The sequence below is a fragment of the Poecilia reticulata genome, linkage group LG17 (genome assembly GCF_000633615.1).
Source record: "Poecilia reticulata strain Guanapo linkage group LG17, Guppy_female_1.0+MT, whole genome shotgun sequence".
In the NCBI taxonomy this organism is placed as follows: domain Eukaryota; kingdom Metazoa; phylum Chordata; class Actinopteri; order Cyprinodontiformes; family Poeciliidae; genus Poecilia; species Poecilia reticulata.
Window position 1 is genome coordinate 23,952,437 of NC_024347.1, and position 13,623 is coordinate 23,966,059.

The following is a 13,623-nucleotide window of genomic DNA, read 5'->3' on the forward strand; positions in this document are numbered from 1 at the left end:
ATGATTGTCTAAGGTGACAGAGCCGTACGTGAGCGGATGAAAGCGGCKGCAGCATCCAGCTGCAAGAGTCATTCCCAGCCCTGTCGATGTGGCTTTTCGTCCGCTGAGCTGCCGCCATGGTGCGTGTCCCTGTGTGCTCTGTGAGTCCAAATTGCTTCCTAGAGGGAAGAAGATGAAAAGCCAGCACTCTGTTTTATATCTCTATAAGTGCGGGGAGTGACAGACAGAGCTGGCTCTTCTGTGGTTTAAGTGAAGGGATGGATTTAGTGAGCGTGAAATGCCATTTAATCCATATGGGCTTCTGCTTCGTATTGGGCCATGACAGAGATGACACCTCCGCTCTCCACCTCCCAACTCCCCCTCTTCTTTCTGCTGCTAATAAGAAGGTGCTCTGCAGAGGCCCACCCTCCTTTGTTGCTGTGTAAATAGTGTAATTGAAGCAGGAGTGTTGTAATGAAGTCTTTCTTCCCTTCTCCTGCTTTTCTCCATATTCACTTTCTCCCCTTTTCCTTCTTATTTCTTCCTTATTCTCTCTCTTCCCATCTCCTCCTACTCTCCCTTCCTAATTTCCCTTCCCAACATCGTGGCAGAGACAGACATCCGGGCGGGGACCTGTTGTGTGCACCAGCAGCACTGTGTAATTAAGCCGCTTTTAAAACGCGGGCATGAATAAAAACTAAACGGAGGCCTCCAGTGCCCTTCACCCCGGCGCCTTCAAGAAAAGCCAACAATATACTAAGCTAATGAGAGGCGAACCATTGATTCCAGCTCTGCTACAGAGAGCGCTAGCCTTGGATATGCTCTGATGCAGGCTGGAGTTTTAGCATTGTAATGAGGTTGAAATGAAACGGCATGTCCTGAAGCGCTGCAGTCGCGTGGGATGWGGCGGAGAGGGCTCATCGGGGCKCTGCGTGCACAGAAGTCAGGATTGTTGGATGATATTGGAATTGCTTCGGWTTTGGCTGGGGGACATTTTATGAGGAGGTGAAAGAAGTCCGTCCCATCAGTAAGAACTCTGACCCATATGGTCTGGATTGTTTCCCTGACCATCCCCATCCTCCTTATGTTCTGTCAAATTCCTCTGTCCTCTTATTTTCTTTTTTTTTTTAAAGCATCCAAGCCTGCAGATGCAAGAATTTCCAAGGATCTGACACACCGTTGAATACTATTRTTATTGTTCAGATGCTATAAAATCAGCACAGCTGTGAACCAAATGTGCTTCACTCGTCTCAACCACTTGAGGGCGCTCGCAGAGCATTACAGTCGATAAATATGTAGAAACTTAACCCTATGAGATCCACACCCTCGATCCCAATGTGCATGCACTAGAAAAGTTTCAATGGCAACAGAGGTACTTTAAAGTTGACTTTTTAGATAATTAAAATTTTAATTTTGGAAAGTAATTAAGACGTAAGCAAGATAAAACCAAACATCTTGGATTTGAACATTTCTTAAAATTAATCATGAGAGTCACRAATTCTAAATGTTTGTACATTGTTGTAATCTTCAATGATGCTYACAAGCATGGCAATTAATCCTTAAACATTTGTGCATCTTATCTAKAGAGGAGCCAAATGAAATAAATAAAWAAAAAAACACAGTTRGATAGATTTCAGGAAATGTGAAATACATTTAGATTAAATCTGTTTCCAAAACCAAAAAGTGATCATGAGGATGTGCATCCAGTTTGGCAAGAATCCTACAGTAGGGTAATGCCCAACATGTTCAACATGACCATGATTACCCAAAGTAGGTGTGGCTTATGAACAAAAGTATAAATGTGGTGGTGAAGTGAAATGCAATGGAAAAACATCTTGTTAAATGTTTTAAATGGACCAGAAAAGTTGATGCCCTCTATCTTCTGGTCTATCTAGTTCCAGTGTCATTTAAGCTATATAAACTGTAAAGTATTGGTTAAGTCAGCTTTTCTTATGGTATACAGCTTATACAGCACCAAATTACATGTAGGTGCTGAAGACGATTAAAATGTATTATTTACAAATTTCTTGGTTTTATTACCAGACAAATCAACAGTGGGATTTCCAAGAATTTCTGAATGGGTGTCTACCCGTGAAAGAGGAGAGTCCTTTCAGCTTGAAGGCGCACGTATCTCTTTACGAGTAAAAAAAATAAAAATAAAAATGGKCATTTATATTAAAAAAAATCTGTGCAGCTTGAACACTTCAGTTCAAACTGCACTGATTTTGAAAAAGGCTCTTTCATACCAACATTAAGTTGCCATCAGGTAAAAGCTCAGAAACCATTTCCCTTACGCCATTTCTTTCYAAGTTCTTTTGGTCAATGACTTGGTAAGTCGACCTGAGGGGGGGAAACAGAGGGAGGTGCGTTGGATGAGGCGTGGGTGGGGTTAGACTTCATAATGGGCACTTGGACCCCTTTTATAACTGCTTGCAACTAGTTTGTTTTGYCATGTCCTTTCTTTTCAGCTTTGGCAAAATCATATCGTGGGTCTGATTGCGCTACACAGATTTCCCTACTAAAAAGGGGGGAAATTAAATATTTCTCCTTGTTGCATAGGCAACAAAGTGACCAGTTGTGACAGTTAGTAAGGGGTAATTTCCTCCCATCTTCAGCTCCGAGACCTACATTGCACTATGATGGCCAGATGGAAAGAGCACTGCTCTCTCCTCCAGCTCCCTCCGCCTCTTCCTCCTCTTTGTGCTTTGTAGATCTTTTTTTCCCCTCCTAATTTTAATTTGATTCCGTCTCTTCCTGTATCCTCTCCTCTCTGTTCTCTCTGTATTTGTACGAGCGAGGCCCTGAGCATATTCTAATCTCCCGGTTCCATATTAGTGCCTCGCCTGCAGCACCTTCATTAGCTGTTCAGCTACGGCTCAGTGTGTGTGTGTGTGTGTGTGCGTGTGCGTGTGTGTGTGTGTGCGTGCTTCGGTGGCAGCAGCGCATCTGAATACACATGCAGAGCTGCTGCTCTGATAAATACCTACACCTGAATGCAGGTTTACATGTGCGGCAAACATGTGCAAGTGTGTCTGCGTGCAATTATGCACTGGCTTTCTCCTTGCTGGTGACAAGAACACTGCTGCCACCTGCTGGTCAACAGGAGAACTGCTCAATCTGAGCAAAGTCACGTAGGACAGCAGCACTGCTCTGGCATCTCAGAGGATGAGCTCATCTCCAGTTTGGTGAGCATATCGAGTGCCCTCCCTCCCTAATACAGGATTGGGTTACAAAGAGGGAAAGAGAGAGAGACGGCGCGATCTATACAAGCTAGAATTGCTCAAAGAGGAGAGTGACCATGAATTATTTACTATGTATATTATGAACAAGAAAAATCTTTCTGTCATCCTCAGTACTACAGACCTTTGGATTTAAAGAATGGACAGAACGCTTATCTTTCTCATTCCTGCATTTATCCCCAGCATATTTATATCTACTATTCTCTTGCAGCTTTTATATTTTGGTTTTGGACATTTCTTAGGAGATTAATCGGCAGCAAGAGTCCATCCAACTGGCCAAATGTGTTACAGTTCAACAAAAACTAAATACAGATTTATATTTAAGCCAGTGAGCGGGGCTCAGGTTGCTCTACAACAAGACTGGTTGAACGCTTTGATCTAAAAGTGGTGGGTCTATAAATAAAGGAAATGCTTCAGTAGGCCTATGGGTTTAGAATAATATTATAGACTTAACAAGAATATAAAAGCAGCAGCTTCAACCTTTGATGGTCACTACATAATTAAATAAACACATAGATAAATCTGAATGTTTTAAGTATTTCTGGATCAGTCGATTTTCTGCAACTGATCTGTTTTTCTACCTATCAATATGATGGTTTAAAAGGCCACAATCAAAGTCAATTTATTTTTTGATGCTCTGGACCTCAAATGAAGTCAGATCCATACTGAGAAATTACGATGCATTTTTATACATTTGTGATGCMTTCATCAAATAGTTTGACTAATGAATTATTKTAATCTTGCAGGTTGAACAGTTTTTTTTTATATGGCTATAAGAAAATTCGGTGGCTGACTAATGATTCGGATATCTGCATGTGAAGATAAAGGACTATTTCCCTTTTTTAAGAGAATCCTTGGATTTCATTTATCTTGAGTTTAAAATTTAAAGAATTGTAAAAAAGTTTCCAGTCAGATGACTCTACTGTGGCAAAGTGGAGGATAGTTCAGTTAGCATTTGCTAACCTTTTTAGAGCAGCTCTCTTAAAGTTCTTCCTGTCGTTATTGCTTTGCAATATGCTTCATWATGTCTGTTGTAAAAGTGCCGTAAAGTTGATATTGATTCCCTGTAATGTTTATTGGTTTTTCCCTCTCTGTGTATTTTCACCTTCAGACAGCAGAAAGCCTACATCGCCACACAGGGACCCCTGAGTGAGACCACCGAGGATTTCTGGAGGATGCTGTGGGAGCACAACTCCACCATCGTGGTCATGCTCACCAAGCTACGAGAAATGGGCCGGGTAATGCAAAAACTCTCRCGCCCAAAAACACCCCAGATACGCCGCCCTGCAAGGCCAGCGAAGCRTTTCAGGCAGACGATAGCCATCTCTCGCAGGCCGGCTCGCCTYGGCTTAGCCGCTGAGCTGGGCTGCTCAAATATTAATTCATTCCAGACCTGAACAATAACTGCGGCTCAAAGTTTACCTCCTTATCAGCGCGGCTCGGAGGGTTCAAATCGGGCCGCCTCGGTGTCAGATTTGTCAATATCTGGGTGCATTCCAAGCATGCCGATAACTCCAGTAGCCTCTGCTTTAAAATGAGACCTGTTGAAGGCAGAGTTTGTTCTTATTTGGCCGCTTTGAATGCAGCGTTCCGATGGAAAATCTTTAGACGCCGTTCCATAATTAGGGTTGAGATATTTAGGAATTCCWTGGTTGTTCCCATTCTCACCGAGGTAGATGAGAGATTAGTTGTTTYATCATGGACGTGTTCAGTGCCTTGCTAGAATCTTTTCCCAAATTTTTATTGGATTAGAACTTTACGCGTTACGGTCTCTGGTCCACTTGGCATTCACAAATGCATTCAAACCGTGCCAGAGTTTGCCTTTTYGGGCCGTTGAAGTGAACTCTGGTGCAGTTCGCATGCCAAGCGGGCCRGAGACCGCTCCAAAAGCAGGAAGCAGACAACAGTGCAGAGCATTCTGGGTAAGTAAAACCAAAACAAACTCTGGTGTCTGGCTCTACCGGGACCAATGGCTTGTAGTTTTCTGCCAAAGACAAAAGAGAAATCCCACAACCGCTAAAATCTGACGCCACTCCGTTTTTGTTTACGTTTTGTGAAGTAGGAAGTTGTGTTCAGGTCTTCTTCTGATGTTTTTGTCATTTCCTTCAGTAGTTATAGGTGAAGAGTAGTTTGTAAGGGTTTGGTTTGTCAGTGCAGCTTAAAAGTGAACCGCAGCAAATGAAAATGTAATAWACGTTGCAATTTTGATCCCCAAACGTACCAAACTGTCAGGTGTGAAAACACCCTTAGTGTCACTTTCATTCAACAGTCCATGAAGGACAGACCTGTAGAAAGCACAAGTGGTATGAATACTTTTGCAAGCTGCTCTGTTATGTCATCCCATGTGTAGAAGACGACGATTAGAAGCRGTTGCCTAAATGTGGAGCCGCTCCTTTTAAAGGCAGAGTCTGCAGAAGCGTTTTGGTCCCCCATCAAATTAATTTCAGTCGTTTCTGCTGATGATTTAGGCGATTCTGACATTACTCAGCCGCACAGCTACAGCTTTTATCACCCTCTCAACCATAAGCGGCGCTGATAGAAATAAAAGCTCTCATGATTGTAGTTAAGAACACTAACAAATTATGTAAATATTTTGCCACCGAAGATGAATCGGTTTTTCTAAACCATAGATTAGTCTTTTGGGATTCTCTTTTGTGAGCAGAGACATTTCCATCGCTGAAAATGATTAATAACTTCCAGTAAGCCACACGTGATCACAAGGCAGTCATTAAGTGAGAATGAAAAAGTGGGTTTTTCTTTCATCCAGAAGGATTTTGTTGAAAATGTCTTTTTTTTTCTTGCAGGAGAAGTGCCATCAGTACTGGCCAGCAGAGCGTTCCGCCAGGTACCAGTACTTTGTGGTGGATCCAATGGCTGAGTACAACATGCCTCAGTACATCCTCAGAGAGTTCAAAGTCACAGATGCCAGGGTACGTTGAGAGAGAGAGAGAGAGAGAGAGAGAGAGAGAGAGAGAGAGAGAGAGAGAGAGAGAGAGAGAAAAAAAAAGAAGTGTCTGTGGGCTTCCTTCAAAATCCCCAGCAACTCTCAGGAAATCCAAGCATCCAACCAGAATCCATCCTCACTTTAGCTCTCATCAGAAACGGCAGCAGTGATCAGAACGCGTCCCGTGTTATTTTCCCTGACAGGCTGACACCCAGTGAATGCGCCGTGTTTACCCAGATTTAGAAACAGTAGGCTCGCTCTATAGATTGTCTTTGGTGTGTGTGGATGTGTGTGATTTGCTGTGAAAATACATGAAAAGCACAGGCTTGGGTCCCTGAGGGGGGGCAGCACTGGAACTCCCTGTGATGCAGTTGTTTCAATGTGCTATAAATACACCTCAGTGTCATCTGAAGGCTCCCACGGCTGCCGCACTCTAATCCCACATCCACTTCTTCTTTTATATACATGTGGCTCACAGTCTTCGCTTCTAAATGTATGCTTTCACAGCACAAACATGGAGGCCATTTAAAGTGATTATATTTTAAACAAAAAGAGGCAAATTCTGGACAGACGGGAGGGGRAAAAAAAAATGCCTCTGAGCCGCAGCCTGCTGGTTTCGTCTCCCATCTTGGTTGTCGGCTTTATTTAAATCACAGCCCAGGTGGAAATTAGATGCACTCACATAGACCTCAACTTGGACCTCTGACTTGCTGTTAAAAAAAAAAACAAAAAAAAAACTATCTGCAAATAACAGACCGGTTCAACCGTACTGAAAATCCATATCTGTCCCCGTCAGGATGGACAATCCAGAACAATCCGCCAGTTCCAGTTCACCGACTGGCCTGAGCAGGGAGTGCCAAAAACTGGAGAGGGCTTCATCGATTTCATTGGACAAGTGCACAAAACTAAGGAGCAGTTTGGACAAGATGGACCAATCACTGTACACTGCAGGTAAAAAAGGCGCAACATTTGTAACCGATTACTTTCCAGACTAAATCACTCAAGAGTAGGACTTCAACTAATGACTAATTTAGAAATCGATTAAACGGATAAAAAAAATAAAAATAAAACACATTCTGCAGATTTTCATTTACATCTTAACCCTTTTTGTACAGTAGAAATACATTAAAAGATGCAAATAAGTTACTTGTTTAAATAAAGAAAATTTTTATTTTATATGCAATTACACAGCATTCATTTAGTGAACTTTTGATCATTTGTAGCAAAGGATGCATCTGGAGCTAAAAACCTTTTCTAACATCAACATGGAAAAAGCTCAGCCATTCCTGCTAATCAGCCCTGTTTTAAAATAAACACGCCTATTTAAAATTGATTAAATATGCTTAAAGTTTGGTTTCTGTCATGAAATGAACCAATTTAAATGAACTCCAACCTTTTTAAAAAGAAGAGTGGTAAAAGAGAAAGCAAAAGTTATTCTAGATGCAGCACGAAGTTTACTAAAAATAACAAAGTGACTGATTCTTTGATAGAAGTCAAACATGACAAGCCAGAATCTAGACGTTGCTGATGATCCGGCCCTGAACAGAGCAGAAATGGAGAATAGCTGAAACTGTCAGGATTGAAATTAAAACACAACAAGCTGGTGGAGCCTCAGAGAGCCTACAGTGAGATTATCAGACGAGGATTAGAAAGGCGAACATCTGCTTCACCTTTTAAATACAGTCATTTGTTAGCGATCAGGGCTTTAATCATGCAGTCTCTCATAGCGTCATCATTATCTCCGMCAGTCTCCTACTCAAAATTCATCATTTAGATTCATGGCCTCCGTGGTAATTACTCTAACTTTTATTTGCTTTATTGTGARCCGTTGCTAATGTACCTGCAGTGTCTCCCCTCCGGAGTTCAGTAAACYAGAAGCAATAAAACTGAAATGACTTTTTGGAAGGCTTTTTTTGTTTTTTTTTGTTTTGTTTTGTTTTGCTTTTTTTCGTCCTCTGAGAAATTTCCAGCATCCATCATGTGAGATGTTATGGTAAATGCAGTAATGAATGTGTGTGTTTTCACAGTGCCGGGGTAGGCAGGACCGGAGTCTTCATCACCCTCAGCATCGTGCTGGAGCGGATGAGGTACGAGGGCGTGGTGGACCTCTTCCAGACGGTCAAGACGCTCCGCACCCAGCGGCCCGCCATGGTGCAGACTGAGGTCAGGACGACGYGCCGATGCTCAGGATGTCGTTCAGACTTTAATGCGTACTCAGACAGGATGCCGTTTGAAAGTTAATGCTGGAATCGCTGCGAGATTCAAGACTGATGCTGTCCAAAGTGTCCTCCTTTAAAGGATGGGCTGCACAACAACAAAGACTTAGTGACAAATCCCACTTTAATAGAGGCTTTAGTGGTGCAGCAGGAATCCCACAACAAACTCATGCYGTGTTATCAGATTTTTTATTTTATTTTTTATTTTTTTATCAAATACATGGACTCTGTAGCAGAGAAAGGATATTAAAACTAATCTTAGGAAGGATTTAAATGTTTTTGGTTTTTAGATTTGATAAAACGACTCCAGACGTGTTGTAACCTCTAAAGCCGGAGATATAGTTCACTGGGATTTTATGCGATCAACACAAAGCAGAGCACACTGTGAAAGTGAATACATGACATATACATGACACATGATTTTCTGAGTATTAATACAGAAACGTAGGCAATTTAGGATAACCCATTTTCAGGTTTTGCTACAAATCTGGGTCCTAAAACATGAACAGGTTTTTATCTACAGCAGGCRTCTTCAACTCCAGGCCTCCAGGAGCCGTATCCTGCAACTATTAGATGGTCCAACACACCTGAATAAATGGGCTAGATAAAACTAAAAAAAAATAAATGTCAAACAAATTTTTGTTTTTAGTTTAAATTTGCCAGTTTTGGACACCACTGCCCTCAAAAAGCTGAAATGTGAATACTGGAGACCCCCCTTTGATTGCTTACTAGCATCTATTATATCAGTTCAAATTCTGTATATAACTTAACATGCATCAAAACAAACAGTGGAAATYGTCTTAGCAGCCGATCCTTCTTATTTCCGCTCTTGTGGCACCATCCAATCAGCACCAAGGGAAAGGAATGGTGCTCCTACATTGGCTGCTTTGCAAACACCAGCCAATAGCATGTTAAGCTGCATTGTGCTGAGGTATTTACGTCTCCAAAGCTGCATTTTCTGTCATATTTTTTATTTGCTCTACTTTCTGTTGGTTTATCACAAGTTCAATAAGTATGAATAATCACAAGGCAGTGTATCAAGGGATTGTGGGAACTATTAGTTGACTTAGGGGGGAATTGGAACACCTACTCACTATTTTCTCCTCCTTCCCACCAGGACCAGTACCAGCTGTGCTACAGGGCAGCACTGGAGTACCTGGGGAGCTTTGACCACTATGCAACGTARCCACTCTCCCACCGAAGCAGCTTTCCCCGGTCAGACCTCTCAGGAGTGTGCCAAGTGTCCCATTTCAGCCGCCATCCATCCAATCACTTGACCCCCGACCCCGCCCCGACTCTCGACGCCTGGCTCCCGGAGAACGAAACGAGCTCGCCGCCATCCGTCAAGGGTTTTCCAGCTAATCACAAAGATATACGTCGAGATCACCAACCGCCCGATATTTTTTGCTTTAAAGATGACAGAAACGGCGACAAAAACGCAACRACTCTTGTACAGACGCGACAGAGCAGATTCCTGTCGAAGCCAAACCTCCCTGATTGTCAAAGGCTACTGGTAGCACAAAGAGAGCATCCTCTCTGTTTTCATCTGTTTGTTGATTTTTGTCAATATGATTCATTACAACAAGTTATTGTTTAGTATACTGTTTTTTATGTTGTTTTTATTAATCATTTTAACACCAGACATTTCTTTGTTGTTTTTTTTTTTTGTTGTTTCAAACTGCTCAGAGGAGCAAGCATTATATTCATAATCGTTTGTAGGGTACGTTAGCACACGAGGACATGTGTTTTTAACATGCCTCTCGATACTAATACAAGAGGACCACTGTTGTCCAAGCTGCTTTCAGGTTTCTTTYATCGTCGTTTCGATGTTCTCATAGTTCCTTATGGTCGTTGTCAGTTCAACAACTCGAATTGCCTTTTCACTTGCCGTTACGAAAATCAACTTTGAGATTTGATTCGAGAACACAGACTTGCTGTAGTTGTCCCTCTGTAATCGCAGCCGAACGCTGAAACACAARTCACACGAGGCGCACAGAAATGCGAAGCACATCGTTTCTGTTTGAATTTTTTCCCTTTTTTTTTGTTTAGGTTTGTTTTTCCATCAGAAGCCTATGGCATTGAGGCCTTCATGCTCCACAGCGGAGAACTTACCTGAAGAAAGCAGACTTTTGTACCCAAGGGGTAGGCGACAGGAAAACACAAAAACTCACAATCTCTGAATAAAGTCGAGATGCTCTTCAAGCCCCTCCCCACGTCCTCGCTTCTCGTCGTCGGGTTCGCCGAGCAGRAGCGGTTCGTTATGGGCTGGGGGAGCCGAGCCATCAGCATCGGTACTTGTACAGAATCAACCATTCCTACAGAGGGACAGAAACTCAGCCCTTTGGACTGAAACCTGATATTTTATACAGAAATAGAACTATAAATATATATATACACATATATATAATTATGACTGATTATATATATGTACGACTACACATAGATATATACACAGCTTCAAAAATATATTGTTAAAAAGGAATATTTCTGCTGATCTACCTAGCGACAGAGCCTGCTGTCCTAGAGTGTATTAATGGAGACACCATTGTATCTACTGTACTACCATTGTAACTTCAACAGCTGGTTGTCCATGTGAGGAAAACAGCACAACCCCGCCTCCGCCCCCCTCAACCATCATCAAAGCTGACAACTCTTCACTCGGCGAGCACACACCTTCTACTACACGACCCGCGGGAACAGCAGCGTCCGATCCAACCGGGTCGAGGAGAGGAAAGAGGGGGAGGACCTGAAAAACGCTGGCAAAAACAAAAAAAAAATGTTCATTTCTACCTTGTGAATGCTTAGTGCTGTAGGGGTTCAATCTGTTGTACACACAGTCTGTTTTCTATCTGTTGATAAAGAACTGGAACTAAAGAATCAACTGTTGATAAAATGAAAAAGAAAAACCTTGATGTTAATAAAGTTAAATAATTGGGTTTTTGTACAAAGACCGGCTTTGAATGCTTTGATTCTTGGTTTGGGTTTTTACAATGCWTGCGTGGTGAAAGTGCTTTTTAGCTCATCACCTCGTAATGATTTCCAATTTTGCTTCTGCATAAACCCACCAGAGGTTTGTCTGATTTATTTGCTGATCAAAAATCTATTTTGAGTTTTAGTGTGCTTCTGTGTAATCTTTTATGGGATTAGCATTTTCTCAAACTGAATAACTGAGTGCATTTATTTAGAAAGGGAAAAGATTTTTTTAAAAGAAGTATTTTAGATAATGCATATATCACACTGGGAAAATGTTATGATGGAAGAAAAGGCAAAAAATGTTCTGTGCTGAAAGGTTGTTGACCACTGGACTAGAAACTTAACTAGTAGTTTACTATATCCTGTTTAGCTACGGCTTAGTTTTGCCGAGATTAGGGACTGCAGCCACAAACACGTAAGAATCCCTCCAAAAACGGCCCAATTTAACAGTTCAAACATAAAAATGTATCTTAATATGCATTAATACTCAGTGCAAACCATTTTAGAGTTGCTGCAGATGCTAACATCCTTCCTTATTTCCACTTTCATAGGTAAAACTAACCAGTACCAAGTAAARTAAAAGAAGCTCCCTGATCGGCTGCTTTGCAAACAGCCAACGTGTGTTTAATAGCATAGCACCGATGTGTTCAAGCTGCATTTTCTTTCAGATATTTTACATATGCTCAAAGAAAAAAAAATTGGAGTTGGACTCCATAGAAAAAGCTTCCAACCATGAGGTCTACTGCATTCAACTCAGCCACTAAACCAGCCATTAAAATGGGAAACACAAGAGAACATGCAATTCCAGTAAGACATCAAGGCCCTACAAGGCAACGTCTTCCACCAAAGTTGCTCTTTTCTACACTAAGAGCCAAATGTGACCGACAAAAAATCCAAGGTTACACATCACACACTTCAAGGAGTATTTATTTGCAGTACTCTGAATATTGCAATGAAGACACCAACTATGATTAACCCATATTTTCGACTCTTCCTTCATGACAATACCCCACTATGCTTTGAGTTGTAGCATCTCAGCTGCTAAAGATCAAGAACAGGCAGGATGTAAATACTTCATATTTAAGTATTTATAGGCATTACACTCAAAATCCTTACCAGATATYACATACAAATTATTTGTGATTGCTGTATTTCATAYGATGATAATGTGATGGAAACYTGACAAAATATTCTTACTACAGCAGCACATTAAGGGARGCAAGGAATTGTTTAAACTTCACTGTTAAAATGGACCAAGCCTTTACTATTATTACCACTGCAATAAARAGGAAGTTATGTTTGGGCTTTTTTAAACAAAAACAACATATTGTTAACAGGGGAACCAATAAGCATGGAAGGCASTGCATTCTTAGAGAAAAATACTATTATTTACCAAATAGACAAAATCATCTTAACCCCCATAAGCAACTTTTTAGAGTTGTCAGCCACATCTACCAGCCTGCTGCGACAAAACTGAGATTGTTCAGTTGTCATCATGACGGCTTAGTCCTTTCTGAAAAGAACGTCTCACATCAGAGAGACAGCATAATTTGTGTTTTTGTCTTTGCTCTTGTCACATGTCTGGTGGGGGTGAGCTGTCCTTGGGAAAAGTGATGCTATTTGTTTCCATGCACCAGTAAGAAGTGGCCAAAATCTCAATCTGATGACAGTGTTTGAAATGTTTTCTCCATAGAGACTTTAAAAACACACTCAGAGAAGTTAGTTCAGTTCAAGAGGAACARAGTCGCCAACCAAGATAACGCTTAGAGACAGAATTGCAATTTTAAATCTCAACCCGCTCACTATTTTCGTAACAGCAGATAAAAGGATTTTAAGGTCCTCAAGTGATTWCTTTGTAGCGTTTCCTAAAATTTCACTGTTATTCAGATTATTTTAGATACATTTTCCACATACTACAGTAATCCACAGAGTTCAGAAAACTTTWCAAATAGTTAGATCCTCCTGTATTTCCACTAATCAATCAGGTCTGGAAATCTGTTGTCCATTGCCTTTGTTCTCAAATTGCAGTGCTTAGACTGCCTTYAATGGAACTTAGCAGAAATGTCGCTGTGCTTACTTGTAAGAGAATATAACTAATAAGCAACAACAGCAAATAAATTTAAAAACAGCTCAAGTTCAGAAACAACTCAAACRAGAAGMATAAATGAGGAAACTGAGATTTCCCATTAAACAGTAAATCAGAAGCAGGTGGAGACACCTAATTATTCTGATTCATCACCTCCAGGTCTGATGCGCAATGACTAACTTTGAA

At 41.2% G+C, this 13,623-nt stretch overlaps 1 protein-coding gene across 15 annotated transcripts in view; it reads left to right on the plus strand.

Moving 5' to 3' along the window:
- LOC103479767 (protein tyrosine phosphatase receptor type F) overlaps positions 1 to 11,329 on the plus strand; it is a 245,748-nt gene extending 234,419 nt beyond the window's left edge. For all 15 annotated transcript variants that reach the window (XM_008434405.2, XM_008434400.2, XM_008434408.2 and 12 more), the window contains 5 exon segments: positions 4,330 to 4,456; positions 6,023 to 6,148; positions 6,959 to 7,113; positions 8,190 to 8,325; positions 9,496 to 11,329. In XM_008434405.2, the coding sequence (XP_008432627.1) occupies positions 4,330 to 4,456; positions 6,023 to 6,148; positions 6,959 to 7,113; positions 8,190 to 8,325; positions 9,496 to 9,975 (1,024 nt within the window). In that variant the 3' untranslated portion in view covers positions 9,976 to 11,329.
- Positions 11,330 to 13,623: the final 2,294 nt, after the last annotated feature.